Raw genomic sequence first — 16948 nt, 5'->3', positions numbered from 1 at the left:
GCTCGTCGGGACTTCGGCGATTCCGGATTATCGATTTTTCCGGATTATAGATCATCAGTTTAAATCTCGTAAGATAGCATGCACAAATTCTAAAATTAAAAATATGAAACCGTAATTTATGAAATAAAGAACTATTATGATCTAAAGGGTATCAAAATTTGCAAAATAAAAAAGCTTAATATTTATTTGTTTACATTATTAAACATTTCTTTCAATGTAAGTTGTTTAAGTTTTATGTGATAATGCTTTCTCTTTAATTATATAAACAGACATAATTTCTTATTCAGTTAAAAAGTTCCGCTGTTCAAGTCCCGTAATTGCTGTGCTGAGAATACCGACTAACTTGTCAATCGAAATTTTTTCGTTTTCACTAACCTCTTTGTCACCTTCTTCATGGCTTTATCCATTTTTTGAAGCAATTCCACTTTTTGTTTAATGGACATCGAAACATACTTTCGTTTTGTAGATCCTTTGGGAGCTCCAGCATCGGAAATTCTATTTGACATAATCGAAAGTTCAAGTTTACTTTTATAAAATTGCTCTTAAAGTCTGCAAAAAATAATAAGCCGGATCCATTTCGAAGATTAAGGAACAACGCAATCATCAACATTAACTGAAATAGATAATTTTAGCTTATACTGTCCGTTACACATAAAATGCGCACACGAAAACGTATTCTGCGCTTGCGCAAATGCATATGTGCAGTCATAAAAGGTCTTACGTGCACGCATAAACGCCTATGCGCATGTGTCAACGCGGCGCATGCGCAGAAAGTTTTTAGCTTTGAGGTCCGGATTATGGGTGTCCGAATTAACGACTTTTGACTGTACGTACTAAACATTTGTATGCAGCATATGTATTTATGTTTATATGGGGTGTCTCATAAATAGTGCCCAAACTCTGCCCAGCCAGATTCCTCATTGGAATTACATAAAAAATGCCCAAAGAACTGAACCTGTACGATCCATAGTTTACGAGAAAAATTCGTCACAGCCGGTTCAACGAAAAAATCGGCACAACAGTTTGCATATCTTTCCAGATGATAACATTCAAAATATTTGCTGCACATATTGCATCATGCATGCGTGTGTTGTGGATTGATGTTAAGTTGCTGTTGAACTCATATTTAAAAGGCTGCAATTTGTAGCTACTGGTGCTCTTCGCATAATGATCATGTATTCCGCTCATCGATATTATGTGACGTATTTGATGTGCTGCCAATGTAATGGAAATGCCTTACAAACTCCTAAGCAGTTTGCTTATCGATATCCGTCATGCTGTCCTCCCGATGCCAAAGTCATCCGCAGAGTGGACGACAGACTGCGAAATACGGGAAGCATCTGCTGAGAGCAATCATCACAGTGTTGGAAGACCACAGAGTGCCCTGAGGGCAACACAGGTAGAAGAAATGCCCAAGGTAAGCACACGTGCACTAACCAGTGAGCTGAATACAAGTAAAAGTACTGTGCACAGGTTCTTATGGTCAGAGGGCCTGTACCCATTTCGGTATAAAAATGGGCAAGGTCTAAAACCAAATGACTTTCTGAAATGCATGGACTTTTGCTTATGGTTGTTGCAGCAGCATAACACAGATAATGGTTTCCTTGCATGTACTATCTTGTCTGCTTGCAATCTAGCTGCAGAAACATCAGGAATACTGATCTGTAAATGTGTGGGCCGGCATACTCGGGGATCGCCTGCTTAGAACATATCTGTTGCTGGAACGGCTCTTGGGACAGTCCTACTTGGTATTTCTCTGTGATGTGTTAACCAAGTTCCTTGATGATATACCCTTAGCAGCAGTACACGGCCTTTGGTTCGAGCATGATGGGGCTCCAGTGCATTTCTGTGCACCTCTATTTAATTGTTTGGATGTGGCATACCCTTGCCACTGGATCAGATGAGGAGTCTTGTTGTATGACCACCACGATCTCCAGATCTCACACCATTATATTTTTCCTGTGGGGGCCATTTCAAGGAATTGGTGTATTGAGACATAATGACTACACAAATGGGCTTAGTTGCTCAGCTGCATGCTGCTTGTATTTGGGTGGACACCATGCGGCTACGACATACGTACTCATCCATTCCACGGTGTGCTTATGCTTGCCTCATTATGTATGGCAGACACTTTGGACATTTGTCTTTATAAATACTGCTGTTAATGTGTCAAATAAATTGTTTTTTTCTTTGCACTGGCTGTGACTTATTTTTCTTGTAAAGTATGGATCGTACAGGTACAGTTCTTTGGACAGTTTTTATGTGCTCCTTATAAGGAATCCAGCTGTGCAGAGTCTGGGTGCTATTTATGTGATACTTGTATATATGTACTTCATAAATCTCATTTGTGACTCGTAAATGCTGTTTTGTATATTTTTTCTTTAATTTGCATTACACCCTCAGATGTCATGCAGAGGCCAGTTAATTGGGAATCTACTGTAATAGTCGTGAATTTCATTTTAAGGAAGAGTACATTTAATTACTGCGTTATTTCGATTTTCTTCCATGCATTATTATTTCATGTGCAGTCATAAAATTGAATTTCTTCATAAAAGTTATAATTTTTCACATGTAAAGTGCGTGGATTGGAATTGTTACTATAGAAACACTACTGTGAAAATACTATGCGACAGAAACAGGAACTTCTGCTTATATTGCATGATACTTTTGTACCGTACTGGTATCAAAGCTAGCAGTGTAATGTCATACAGTCTGATGTTTTTAAAATAGGAGTTGTAGTGTGCCATTAAGTTAATATGCCATTAGTCACAGTATGAGAGTAACATCGTGGTTATCAGGAGGATTGTGGAGGATCTGTCTTACCTCAGAACATTAGCAAGAAGGATCAAAGCCTTCGATAAAAGCCACCAGAATATTATAGACATGTCTTAGTCTGGTTGTCTTTAGGGTAAGTGAAAAGAAATGCATTCTGTTTCTGCATTACTGGAGATGGATTTGTACATTTTGATTTTGTCTTATCCTGATGGATAAGTTTAGTGCTTGTGGAAAATTGCATCACGATTTGATGGAAATACAGAAATAGCTGTAATACAGAGGCTGTGGGCACATTTTTAGACAATTTTGCTGTGGTATAAAAATATCTGCTTGGATTTTTTTTTTTTTTTTTTTTTTTCAACTGCAGGTATATTTTTGAAAGCATAAATTATCATCTGCTACAACAGTTTTGTTTTCATGCAAAATTATGCTTTTAAAGAAGCAGTGAATGGAAGGCTATATTTGCCTACTTCCAAAGAAAACTATTCATATCTAGTTAATAAAGAACACTGTGAAAGCCATGGTGTTTTGGTATCTAAGGCTGCTATCACACGTCAGTTTGTTTCAGAAGAACAACTGATTGGAACAATTTTTCTGCTTTGTCACAACAGCCAATCACCACAGATTACTTTGGGGAAACTGGTTCCCCATTACAAACAAGCTAATACTAATTCAGAAGTCAAACAACAAAAATCAGCGTTATACCTACAAAATTTTCACAGGACTAGTTTCGATGGTTTTACCGAACCATCATCTTCAGCTGCAAAACCGCAAATGAACAAGATAGGAAATAATGATTAGATAAGATAAGAAAGCCTGGACAAGAATAAGCAAGTGGCGCCATCTGTTGGCGAAACCAGAACTAAAACATAATTTCTCTAAAAGCCGAAGGCAAATTTGGATTGGAATTAGGATCGTTAACTAGAACAGAAAGATTTTTATGAATGTGAAATGCCTCTAGAAAATCCAGTTCTCCAATGGAAGATGTTTTTTGAATAATTTTGGCAGCAGAAAAATTGAAAGTGTGATTTTCGGACCAACAATGTTGAGCAACAGAAGACCTCTGTGTTTCCTTTTTTCTAACATATGCCTCATGTTCTTTGACGCAAAATTTTAAGGCTCTCTTAGTTTGGCCAATGTAAATTAAACCACACTGGCAAGGAATCCTATAAATACCCCAGGAATTCATATCCGGAATGGGGTCCTTGAGTATAGAAGTTGGAATTTTATTGATGGGAGAAAAAACAACCCGAAAGTTAAATTTCTGCAAAATATGTGCAACTTTATAGCTAATTGATGGAAAGAAGGGAATGACAACAGAATTTTTATAATCTCCTAAAATAAGAGTGTGGCTTTTAGTGTGTTGAGATGAGAATTTTTTAACTGCTTGATTAATAATGTTGGGTGAAAAGCCCCTGTCAATAGCTATTGCTTTTAAATAATTTAGTTCTTCATCAAGGGCTAGTTTGGAGGAGCAAAGTTGAAGAGCACGGAAAACATAGGAATAAAATGAAGCTAACTTTTGTTTAGTCGGATGACATGATTTAAAGTGTGGTGGAAGGCAAACCGATGAAGGTTTACGGTAAACTGTAGTACTGAAGTTGGATGTGTTACGTGTGACCAGAATGTCGAGAAACGGAAGAGAATTGCAAGTCTCAAGTTCAAAAGTGAACTGAATAGCAGGATCAATAGAATTCATTGTTGAAAGAACTTTATTTAAATCATCTTTATTACCTTCAAACAGGGTAAAAGTATCGTCTACGTAGCGGAACCATGCCGGGAAGTTTAAAGTTTCAAACAATTTTGATTCATAATAATGCATGTAGATATCAGCCAGGATGGGACTGAGGGGACTTCCCATGGCTAATCCCTCAGTTTGCTTGTAATATTTATTTTGGAAAACAAAATGTGTTTGTTTCAAACAGAGTTGAGTGAGAGAAATTAGCTCATCAATTTCGATGCAAGAGAAATGAAATTCGCGAAGTCTGGTTTCTAGACATCTTAATGCACCCTCCACTGGGACATTGGTGAATAATGATTTTACATCAAAAGAAACCATGAGTAAATTACTAGGAGAAATGTTTTTAACCTTTTTTACAAACTCTATTGAATTTTTTATGGTGTAAATGTTATTGTCTAATAGAGTGGAAAATCTAGAAACTAAATATTTAGCTAAAGGATACGAGGCAGTACCTAAATTTGATACAATAGGGCGGAAAGGAATACCACTTTTATGAATTTTGGGAAGAGCATATAATCTGGCACAATTCGCAACAGATGGGATAAGCGAATGTTTTAAGTTGCTTGAAATGATTTGCGAAGATTTGATCGCAGTTTTTATTTTGGATAAGTCCGAAGGTGAAGGATCTTTAGGGATCGGATTATATGGTCCTTCGTTTAAGAGTTTAGTGACACCATCGATGTAAGTGTTCTTATCCATGACGACTATCTGGTCACCTTTGTCGGCCTTTGAAATGATAATATCCGGGTTAGAATGAATAGATCGGTAAAACCATCGAAACTAGTCCTGTGAAAATTTTGTAGGTATAACGCTGATTGTTTTGTTTGACTTCTGAATTAGTATTTATTCGGCGTGTTATTGTGTCTTAATTAAACAAGCTAATAGCTGATTGGTTGAAAATGAACAACTTGCAATTTTTTTTGGAAAGGAAGGAAAAAGTCGCACGTCTTTCTTTCAATAGTAAATCAGGCAGAAAAGTTGCCCGAAACAGTTATTCATGTGAAACAAACGCTGTGTAATATGGGCCTAAAGCCACAATAGGTAATATTACTAACAAGGAAGGGAAAAAAAGTCAAAGTATGACTTCAAGTGAAAAAATTATTTTAAGTACATATTCAGGGAAAAAACAATCTGCCAAGTCATAGAACAGTAGCAAAATCAATAAAATGCTCAGTATCAGCTGTAAACAAAATGATTAATATTGGTTTGAATTTTGAAAATGAAAAAAAAATAATAATAATGTGCATTGTCTTTGCCCGATCACAGAACATGGTGCAGAATTTTTTATGAGAAATGTTTTATCCAGACAGAAATGGCAAAATAATGTCACAGTAGATGAATTCTTCGTGTATTTAAATGACTACAATAAAAAGAGATTTATTTATTATTATCAAAGAGGCGAAAAAATTCCAAAAAAGTCCTAATGTCTCTACAGTAGCGCCCAAACTAAAAGGGTTGCGGATGATGACTCTCCACACCCAGGATTTGGCGATTGGGTCCCCTAAAAACCCCAGTCACCCTTTAAAACGGGGAGTATATAAGGTATTTCTCCCACCTTCCTAGCGTGCCCTCGTGGTGTAGGGGTCAGCACACTGAGCCTGTATTTCGAAGGTCCGTGGTTCAATTCCCAGTGAAGGCGATTGCTAATTTTTCATCTCTCTTGCTTCCAAAAAAATCCTAATGTCTCTACAAACTAAGGAAAGTTTTTCAAATGGATCTATGATTATTGCTAGTTTTTCATATAAGGGCAAATTAAAAATAAAGAGAGTGGAGAAAAATGTTAAGAATAACTTCACATGTTATCAGAAACAAATTTTAACTCAATTTTCAAATATGAAATACCTTCTCTTTACCCACTGTGTCATCAATCAGCAGAATTCCATCGGCACAAGGCAAGCAGCCACACATTAAAATTCACTGTTAATTTCCTGAACCAAAAAATGGATAACAAGGCCATACCCTTCACTCCTAACCCTACTAAATCTTCTGATGCATCGCCCATGGATTTTTGGACTTTTAAAGCGGATTGTCCAAATGTAAACCTGCAATCATCCTTGGACTTTAACCACTTGTGCTATGACTGAACTTCAGAGTTGTGGTGCCGTGCGCTACAATATAACAAGTGGTAAAGTGTCTCGTTTACGCTGCTCCGCATTTACGATTGCAATCCAGAGCTGTAACTCGAAAAATAAACAATCTCCTTGTTAGGCTATGTGTGCACCATGTTATTTTCATTTTTGCGATAAATGCCTATCGACGTGGTGTTCACGTCGCCCGAGGTTTGAGACAAAAGCATCTTGATGTGCTTGGCACGTCTTTTTAGCGCAAGTGGTTAAAATGCTATTCAAGAGAAATAGGATATAATTCCTCTTCCAATACTACAAAAGGGTTTATTGTCGTGGAAATTATGGTGTAGAAAAATAGTGAAAAGTAAATGTTATCAAAAAGACAAACATTTTAGGTAAAATATTTCTGTAAATACAATGAAAATCACCTGAAAAAATGTACAAATAGCCTCTGTATGCTGCTGCTCATATACACTTTCAGCAATGTGAGCTCAAAGGAGAGGCTTTTTTGCACTATATCATCATGCTTGATGAGACATGTTTATGATGAAACTCATTTGACCAAAAAATGAAATTCATTCAGATTAATTGTGGTGCCATTATAGGCCACCATGAAGATCTAAATTTTGCAAGAATTCTAGCATTGTGAAAATTACTATGATGCTATTGTGATACAGTCTATCATAACTCATATTATATCCTTAAGCCAATTTTCAGTGCTCAGTTACTCTTCATTTCTGGAATGCAGTTTCAAGCCATCTTTTAGGAAAAAACAGAAGTATTTTGTAAAGGACTGACCCATCATTTTGTGAGAAAATGTTTTGCTTTTCAAATGCATGCAGTGCAAGATGTTGGTGTTTTTTTCAGTTTGTGGAACTGGAAAATGTAGTTCTTTGCTATGTACAATACAGCTTGAACTGTGTTCAAGCAGTATGCCTCTTCACATAAATATCATTAGAGCAAGCTGGTATCAACAGTGGCAGCATTGATGTCTATCAAAGGACAGTCAAACTTGGAAACATATATTTCTTCTGGATCTGTATTAAATAGATGGTTTATTAAAATTCTGACCCTCATAAAAATATCTTAAGAAGTATAATTATTAAAAAGGAAGAATTCAGTTATTGATACATCAGTCTTGAATTATAACTTTAGTTTCTGCCATTTATGTCTTTAAGACAGGCTCAAAGCTTTACATCTCATTGTACAAAATATTATTCTCATGAGACATGTTATAAAGCAATATTGATTGCATATAATGTTGATCTATATTGAAAAGTATATTTGGGAGCTGATTAAATATTCATCTTTATTTTTACTTGACATTTGCGGCTGCAATTCACTTGCCACTCTAATTTTTCCCATTCAAGAACATTTACATTTTTGATACTGTTACGATAGGAAGAGAGCAATGAGGCAGCATGGTAGCATTTTAGCAAGAACAGAGATAGAACAAAAGTATGCAGTCAAACATAATGTCAGTTTTCTTTCTTTCTTTCTTTCTTTCTTTTTTTTTTTTTTTTGTAATAAATCAGATCTTCATTTTGCCAGTTAATTCATGCATATTCGACTATCGATGCCTTGATCAACAACTCTGCTTAAAATTGCATCAACCTTGCAGAGTCGTAATACAACAGTAATATCAAAATCTAATTGAACTAGAAATATTCATTTTTAATTTGTGCATATAATGTTCTGAATAGGCTGTGTGCTTGCCAGTTTTTTGTGGAACATAAATTTTATTATAAAATCTTGGAAGATCACAAGATCTGCCTTATCGGAAAGTAAAAAATCTCCCTTGTGGATCTCCCTGAATCAAAGATCTTGCTTGTGGAAACATTTTTATTGATCAAAACATTTCATGACAGTCTGCATAGTTCATCGATAACTCTATTAACACAAAAACTTCTTTATTAATTGATATTTCATTTTTAATTATATGCAAATATAAATATTTCAGTCTTCACTTGCTATGTGATTGCTTGAATATGGTGTCAAATTTTAAAATGAAATATCAAATACATTTTTGTGGTTTATATTTCAGAATGACTATAAAGTACTGCTAAATAAGATTTTAGGTACTAGGAGACTAAATAACAAGTTAGAATTCACAATTTTTACAAAACTCACTTTGCAAATATCAATATGCATACATATACATCTTATATTTTAATTATTTCAGTGCTTACAAAAAAGGAGAATTAAAGCAGAAGTCTTTGTGGGAAGCTATGAGACCACTGATGCCTGTATTTCTGCTTTTTTTAAGCACCTCAATATGGGCAGTGTATTCTCCTACAGATATTATACATAATGATCCAAGAGTGTTCTACTGGTTTGTTGGGACAGTCTTTTCAAATATTGCTGTAAGTTTTTTTTTTTTTTCTAATTAAGTGAAAGTTAGTTTATATTTAAAAAATATTTCTATGCAACAGAAACAGTAAATTATCAAGACATTTTCCACATCTCAGTGTAACAGTGTCGTAAGCTGTAAATGAATTATTTCATAGTTTGTATTACACTGGCTATCTTAAATTAAGGAAAAATCTCAAAAATCACGATTACTGAAAAAGTTACATGTAGAATTTTATAAAACTTACCCACAATATACAATACACAGTAAGGTATCAAATAACATAAAAATAAATTACGAGACAATTATGGTAGTATAGAAATTAGCACATGTATAAAATGAAAAAATTGAAGATGTCGGTTTGCTATAGGAAAAGTACCTTCAATAGGGAATACAGGCGCCTCTAGAAGCAATACAGTACATGCAGTGATGCGTGATGCTTTCAATTATGCGGTCTGTCAGTTCCGTAAGAAGCGAGAGCCATTGCTCTTGCAAAGCTGTTGCAAGCGCGGCAAAGGTCTGAGGGGGCAGAGTGAGTGCAGCTAGACGTCTCTCTGAATCATCCCAAACGTGCTCGATAGGATTCAAGTCCGGGGATCGAGCTGGCCACTCCATGTGCATAATTGTTTCCTGTTGAAGATAATCATATACGATGCAAGCCCTTTGTGGTGTTGAGTTATCATCCTGTAACAGGAAAGCATCACCTATTGCCCTGGCACATGGGCGCACATAAGCATCAAGGATGTCATCTATAAACTGGAGCATTCATGGTTTCCGTTGGAAAGACATTAAGGTCTGTACGTCCACCCAAAGAGATGCCACCCCAAACACAGACACTGCCTCTTCCGTATGCATCTCTTTAACGGATGTTTGGCGGATGATAACGGGTTCCAGGTTCTCTCCATATCAAATTACGTCTACTATTGCTTTCTAGACTAAACCTGGACTCATCCGTAAAGAGAACAGCCCTCCACTGATCAAGTGTCCAGTGGACATGTTGTCGTGCCTACTGCAAGTGGTCCCTCCTATGGCGTGACTTGAGCGGCACACAAATGGCTGGTCGTCTCGCATACAGACTACCTTCGTGAAGCCTACGCACAGTTGACGTTGACACCAACCCTCCAGTGACTGCAGCAAGGGAGGATCTAAGAAGAATCGGAGTAGTGGTTCTATTCCTGCGTGCACATAATGTCAAATATCGGTCATCAGCACTCATCGTAGCAGTTGGCCGTCCTTGTCTGAACCTCCTAGAAGCCGGTGGTTTGAAATCGCCTCTAAAGTATATGAACCACAGAAGGACTCACGTTTAGCCATCTGGCCACTTCTGTTTGACTTTGTCCTTCCTCTAGTCTCCCAGTGGCTTTCCATCGTAGTTCTGCAGGCAAAAATGATGCCTGGAGTTCATTGTAACAAATTGGCTATCTCAGATTTCTGATGTCACTATCACAGTGAAATATGTGGGCTTGCTCTCAAACATGGACTTTTATTCTCCTCGCAGATGATGTATTCCGAGTGCAGCGCCAATAATTTGCATATTCAAATTTTACACGGTTTGGCCTATTTTTGAGGGAGTTATTGCTATTTTTGTGATTTTTCCTTAATTTATGATAACCAGTGTATTGCCAGAAACTCTTGTACTTCCAACTGACTTGACTTTTTATCTCCTGCGGGAAACTTCTAGTGTCCCAGTTTTAAAATTTGTCTGAATTTAGATCATCCTTTTTAAATGTATCATTTGAGAAATTTTCCTCGCTAAGTGTTAAAAAAGAAATGATGTGAAGGAAATTTGGATGACAAGAAAAGGCAGTAACGTTGTCATCATTTTATGAAACATAAATTGCACAATACCATCCTCATCCATGGTGGTTTTCAGTATAATTTTTCATATTAATTTGATTTTCATAGTTTAATAATTTTAAAGGATTGGTTGAACTTATTTGCAGTTGTAGTCAACATTTAATATGCGCTTATTCATATTTACTTTTTCTTTAAATTAATAAATGAGACATTTATTATATTTAGCTCCTTAATTACATCCACCTCAATTATTAGCTTTATTTCCAATTTGTATTGTGATAAATCTAGTTGAATACTGCTATAACAAACTTGGCCTAAAACAAATAAACCTTTTGGCCTTGTCCAGTTTCCTGTACACTTAGTGTAATTTTATGTAGTGAAAATCCAAGCATATGAAAAATGAATATAAAGTCTTCGATTTAATTTCTTTTTTCTGTAGCTGTCATCCATCTCTCAGAATTTCTGCAAATTTTAACGAAAAAATTATTATTCATTAAATTCATCCTTGTTTATGATTATATGATTAACATTTCACATCCCATGAATAAAGAAAAACACCTTTATTTTGTCTTCACTCCCACTTTACAGTGTGTTCTAAACAAAGGCAGATGTGACAACAAAGGCAAGGAGAGGCAAGATAATGAAGATACAATAAGCATATCTTAGGATACCATATGGTATACATGGCCATTGAACCTAAAACACTGTGGTTGAGTTTTCTGTTTCCATTTAAATTCTTTGACTGAGCTGCCAGACAGAACTCTATTCAAGACTGATATCAGGATGAAAATTTTAAAGTCTTTGTTATTCAGAGCAAGAGGAAATGAATGTTCCTTGTTTGCGGTTTTATGATGCATTCTTCTTTCAAAAAATGAAAAGTTTTTATCGTTATTGATTTTTTTTATTGAGTGTAAATGCTCTCCAATTTCTAATCTCCAGATTTCACTGCTGAATTTGTAACAATGCATTCCGTAACTTGTATATGTGTCATTCGGAACCCTTAATTTACATGTATTGCATAACGTAAATCTGACAGTTTTTCCCGATGTTAAAAAAAAGATAAACTAAGAATGCTCAGTCTTTTGGCACATAGAAACATTTCAAGATGAAAAAAAGGGGGGGGGAATTAATTTTATGCTGATCTGTCACAGACTGTTCCTTCAGGAATGAGAGGATTGCATTAAAATAATTGCATAAAATATTAATATAATCGTATGAACTAATACATTAAAGCAGTCACAAATTACTGTGTTTATTTTTGCATTTACCTCATGCAGTATGAGTCTTCACATGCTTTCATTAAAATTGTGTTTTTACAGACAGGTTAAAAATTAAATCTTTTTTAAGTCTTCTACAGTAATTTCAACTTCAGTTCTAATTTTCTGTTTTAGTGTTATGATAAGAATTTTATTTATTGAATCTTTCATTCCTATTTTTTCAGTATTTGCTTGTAATTAAGGTGCTTTATTATGTTAATTTTTCTTATATTTCTGTGTCATTTTGTAGTGCCGATTGATTGTTAGTCAGATGAGTTCAACAAGGTGTGAAGCTTTCAACTGGTTATTTTACCCTATTGGACTAGCATTAATTTTTATTTTTTCATGTTCTCATCAAAGTAAAACTGAAGTGTTCATTGCATGGGCATTGTTTATCTTATCAGTTGTAGCCCATATCCATTATGGTGTTTGTGTGGTAAGTATTAATGTATCATTAAATTGACCTTTTTTGATCTGCCTTTTGAAAAATTAGTTTTATTTATATTGAATGTAATTCTGATAATAAAATATTTCCAAGTTTATGATTTTCAAATTTTTGACTTTAAAAGTGTTTGTAGTTGTATGTCCATTTATCAGATCCCGTTATTTGCATAATGTTATGGCTGGTACCACAACATTAATCATCCTCATGGCCTGGCAAAATACTAGTTTTCTGCGCTGTTTATGTCTTGCAGTAGAAGCTATTTGATAAAAATGTATAACAGTAATGGTGTTGTTTGGTTATGAAGGTTTTATTAGCATAAAGTCAAAATTTACAAAAAAAAAAAAAAAAAAAAAAAGTTCAGTATTTGTTTGTTTGTTTTATTAAAAATTTTTTCAGTATAAGTTGTTTAAGCTGCTTCATTTTTTATTCTAATATTTTCTCTTTAATTTTATAGATAGACATAATTTCTTGTTCATTTACAAAGTTCCAGTGTTCAAGTCCTGTAAATGTTATGTTAAGATTTCCCATAAACTATCCATGTCATTTCATTCCCGATAACCATTTTGTCACTTTCTTCACTAACAATGGCAATAATTTCTGGATTTAAAAGCATACTAGAGATTTTTTTTATCCCTTATTTAATTGATGATTGTTATTGCAATGGAAAACTACGGTCATACCATCTTCAAATATTATTACTTCCTCCAGACTTCACAAATTCCATTAATACAAAAATATTGCCTTTTGCTTGTGAAGTAGTAAATATTCAAATTTACAGCTGTCATCAACATGACCATAAATTATGCCAAACATTTTTAAAAGTATCTGCAGAAATATTTTTTCATGACCTTGCAAGGCTCCACCACAGCAGGTTTTATGTTAAAATATTTCAAAATTTTTCATAAAAAAAGTTACTTTATGTTTGAATTTCAGCATGTTCTGCACTGCAAATACTCGCTGGCTGAATGATGGATGTATGATTTGTTGGAAAGAATGAGATGAGACATTATATTTTCCTTAAACTTTTAAGTGAAGTATGGGCCAAACAGTTGTCTGTAATCAGGACAGTTTTTTGCATCATTCAATAAAGGAACTGATTTTAAATGCTGCCGAGTATGTGGTATGAAATGATTTTCAAACCAATCATTCATTGATGTTTGTAGTTTATGCTTGCCATCCCCCCCCTTTTTTTTTAATTTGATGACATTGGAAATCTGGACTTTAAATGGAGAGATCATGTATTTTTTTTTATTATGAGAAGTGTCCATATTTATGTTTCTACCGCATTTGCACATGCTAAATCATCAGTCTTGCTATGGAATCTTTGACACCAGTTGGGACTTTTCTGCAAGGTATTTCAGGGTTACTTTTACAGAAAAGAGGACCTCTGTACTGCCAGAAAAAACAAGTGTTATTGGTCAAGCCTTTTTTGCTTGAAATTTTTAACTCCCTTATTCCATAGTGATTTTTAAATATGGTTAACGAACTTGTTGAATGCATACACTTGGTTTTATTCCATTTTCTTATAAAATATTTTGGCGTGAGCCATTAGCTTTGGATTCCTCTAATAGCATACTCTTGATGTGAGGTTGTGTTGCCATTCAATCATTGCTTTGTCATGGTCATCACTTTTAGCATAATGAATGATTTTTTTTTTTTTTTTTTTTTTGCTTTATTCATTGTGAGTGAGGTGTTAAAAGCCTCAAAAATTTACAAAATCTTCTTTCTCTCCTTTTTTAAATGTTGTATGGCATTGATTTCCTTAGGACATACACCTCGAGTAATTTTACAACAGATATGCTTTGATCCATTTTTGTAGCAACACCACATGCTGCTTTTTGCGTGATTGACAATGAAGCATGCTTTTGCTTCCCAAGTCCTACTGCAGCTCTAGAATAAAAAACTCTTTTCAGTATGATCAAGAATTTAGAATGATCAAGAATGAAGAAAGTTTAATATTTGATAAGATAGCTGTAATAAAATGAGCTTCAAAATAGTTGGATCACATTAGAAAATTAAAAAAGAGTGGAATTTGCAGTGTTAACTAAACTTAAGTTCTTTGGAATATACTACTTTCTTCCTTTGCTGCTGCTATGCCAATAAAAGAATCCAGTCTTAGGAACATACCACTCTAGAGAAATGTCTTGCAGCTTCATTTATTGTGCAAAGTCCATAAAAAGTTCTTTCCGTTCACATAATCACTCAAGGGCCAAAGTGTAGTCATGACCAACACTAATCAATGTTTTGTCTTTAACAAGGTATGGTTTCCTAGCCAGTAGATGTTTGAAAATGACATGCAGGAATTTCATTCAGGAGAAAATTTGCCCTTAAGGCTGTTTTTTCTTAAATATTATGTTCTGTATTTCTTGCGGGGGGAGGGGGATTCTGGTAGGCTGAAGGACTGGATATTGGAGGCCCAGATTTCAGTCTGTGTACTGTATACACTTTGTGGAATTTACAAATGTAAATATTCAGCATGGCAGATACACATTCATAAAGTATATTATTACTCTTTCAGGAGTAAAAAAGATTAATTTACTTGCCTGGCAAACTGCTATTTCTAAGATCTTTGCCAGCCTTTACACAAGATTTTTAATTTAGTTTCCAACTAATACAACATTTTGTATAAGAGATTTGAAAAATATACAATGTGTCCGTAAAAGAATGTCCGTGTTTCAAATTGTAATAGTATCAGCTGTAATCGTTCGACAGTTGTGGTTGAAGGTGACGAATAAAGAATAACTCCAACAGTTTCAGATAAGCACATGCGCTTGTACTGCTACATCGTTTTCACAGTTGCAGCATCATCTATTCAAAATGGCAACTTCTGAGCGTAAAGCGTTTTGTGTTCTACAATTTGCTAAGAGTGATTCGGTAATTGCCGTTCAACGTGCGTTCCGATTGAAGTTTAAATGTGATCCCCCATGTGACAGAAATATCCACCGATGGTATCTACAATTCGAAACGACCGGATGTCTTTGTACAGGTAAAAGCCCGGGAAGACCCAAAGTTTCTGTAGAGAATGTGGAACATGTCGAAGAATCTTTCCATCGTAGTCCGCAGAAATCTGTTCGGAAAGCAAGTCGTGAACTACAGTTGCCAAAGACGACAGTCTGGACGATTTAAAAAAAAAATTACGCTTGCGTCCATACCGATTACAGTTGGTACAGCAATTAAAGCCAAATGATTGTGCAGTACGATTTCGTTTTGCATGTGAAGTTCTTCAATGGCACAGTAACTTTCTGCATCATATGGTGTTCAGTGATGAGTCGTCATTTCATACAAGTGGGAAGGTGTTCGTATATGGGGTTCAGAAAAATCCTCATCAACTTGTTCAACACGAAAGAGATTCTCCAAAAATAAACGTTTTCTGTGCTGTTTTCACGACGACAAGTGTATGGACCATTTTTTTTCCGCTGAAGCTACAGTAACGGGTTTCTTATCTGGATATGCTACAACAATGGCTCTTTCCCCAATTAGTAGAAAGTGAACCTGCAAACTTTATTTGGCATTAAGATGGAGCCCCTCTTCATTGGAGTCTCTATGTGTGAGATTGGTTAAACATCGAAGTCCCTGACCGTTGGATTGGGCGTCACGGTCCAGACGACAGAGTTCTGTTACCCTGGCCACCTCGTTCACCTGACATCACGCCTTGTGATTTCTTCCTTTGGGGCTTTGTAAAAGATCGGGTCTACATTCCACCTCTAACCCACGATTTACCAACCTTGAAAGGTAGAATTGCACAGGCTGTTGCTTCCATTACTCCGGACTTGCTGCAGACAGTATGGGAAGAATTGCATTTTCGTTTGGATGTGTGCCATATCACTAAAGGCACACACATTGAGCACTTATAGGAAAAACTAGGTTAGTTTTCCTTCAATTTCATGTATGATTTGTTATATTTAATATAAAATCAACTCCTGTAATATACCATCAAAACTTGGACATTCTTTTACGAACACCCTGTATTATAACTATATTTGTGAACAATTCTTAATATATATAATTGATTATTTTCATGAATATTTGCATAATTATTTCATCTTATAAAAGATGCCTCTAATGCTATGCATTATGTACTCAGGTACAGAATGATAATTTTTATTTTAAAATCCTCCTGTTGTTTAAAAAGTCTGTATTTTGTATAAAACAATATAAAGAGTATTATGTAGATATAAATTCTAAATATTATTTTGATTGGGCATATTTATCCAGACAAGGAAGCTAATTTTTATGTAACTAAGCCTTAATTTTATTTTGCATATGATTTTTTTTTTTTTTTTTTTTTTTTTTTTTTTTATAATTACCTAGGATCTTTCCAATACCAATTAAAATTAAGGTATTAGTAACAGTGCAAACTTCTTGCATTACTGTTGCTAATAGAAAATTTTGTATCATACATTTTAAGTATGAACCACTGTGTATGCTAATATAAAGACATAGTATAATCTATTAGAAATCTCTACTAGTAAATGAAAGTAAAGATTGTCTGGAATATTTTTGATTAATTATGCAGGC

The 16948-nt window shown here is 34.9% G+C and overlaps 1 protein-coding gene across 5 annotated transcripts in view; it reads left to right on the top strand.

The window, feature by feature from the left end:
- The window catches only part of LOC118195777 (ethanolaminephosphotransferase 1-like), a 154118-nt gene that overhangs the window by 91791 nt on the left and 45379 nt on the right, over window positions 1–16948 (top strand). For all 5 annotated transcript variants that reach the window (XM_085809845.1, XM_085809847.1, XM_085809844.1 and 2 more), the window contains 2 exons: window positions 8765–8945; window positions 12236–12421. In XM_085809845.1, coding sequence (XP_085665971.1) covers window positions 8765–8945; window positions 12236–12421 — 367 coding nt within the window. The remainder of the gene's footprint in view (window positions 1–8764; window positions 8946–12235; window positions 12422–16948) is intronic.

This window comes from Stegodyphus dumicola, chromosome X2 (genome assembly GCF_044657685.1).
Source record: "Stegodyphus dumicola isolate Sdum_Otavi_A_Nest chromosome X2, ASM4465768v1".
In the NCBI taxonomy this organism is placed as follows: domain Eukaryota; kingdom Metazoa; phylum Arthropoda; class Arachnida; order Araneae; family Eresidae; genus Stegodyphus; species Stegodyphus dumicola.
Note: the sequence above shows the minus strand (reverse complement) of the source record. Positions and strands in the feature narration are given on the sequence as shown.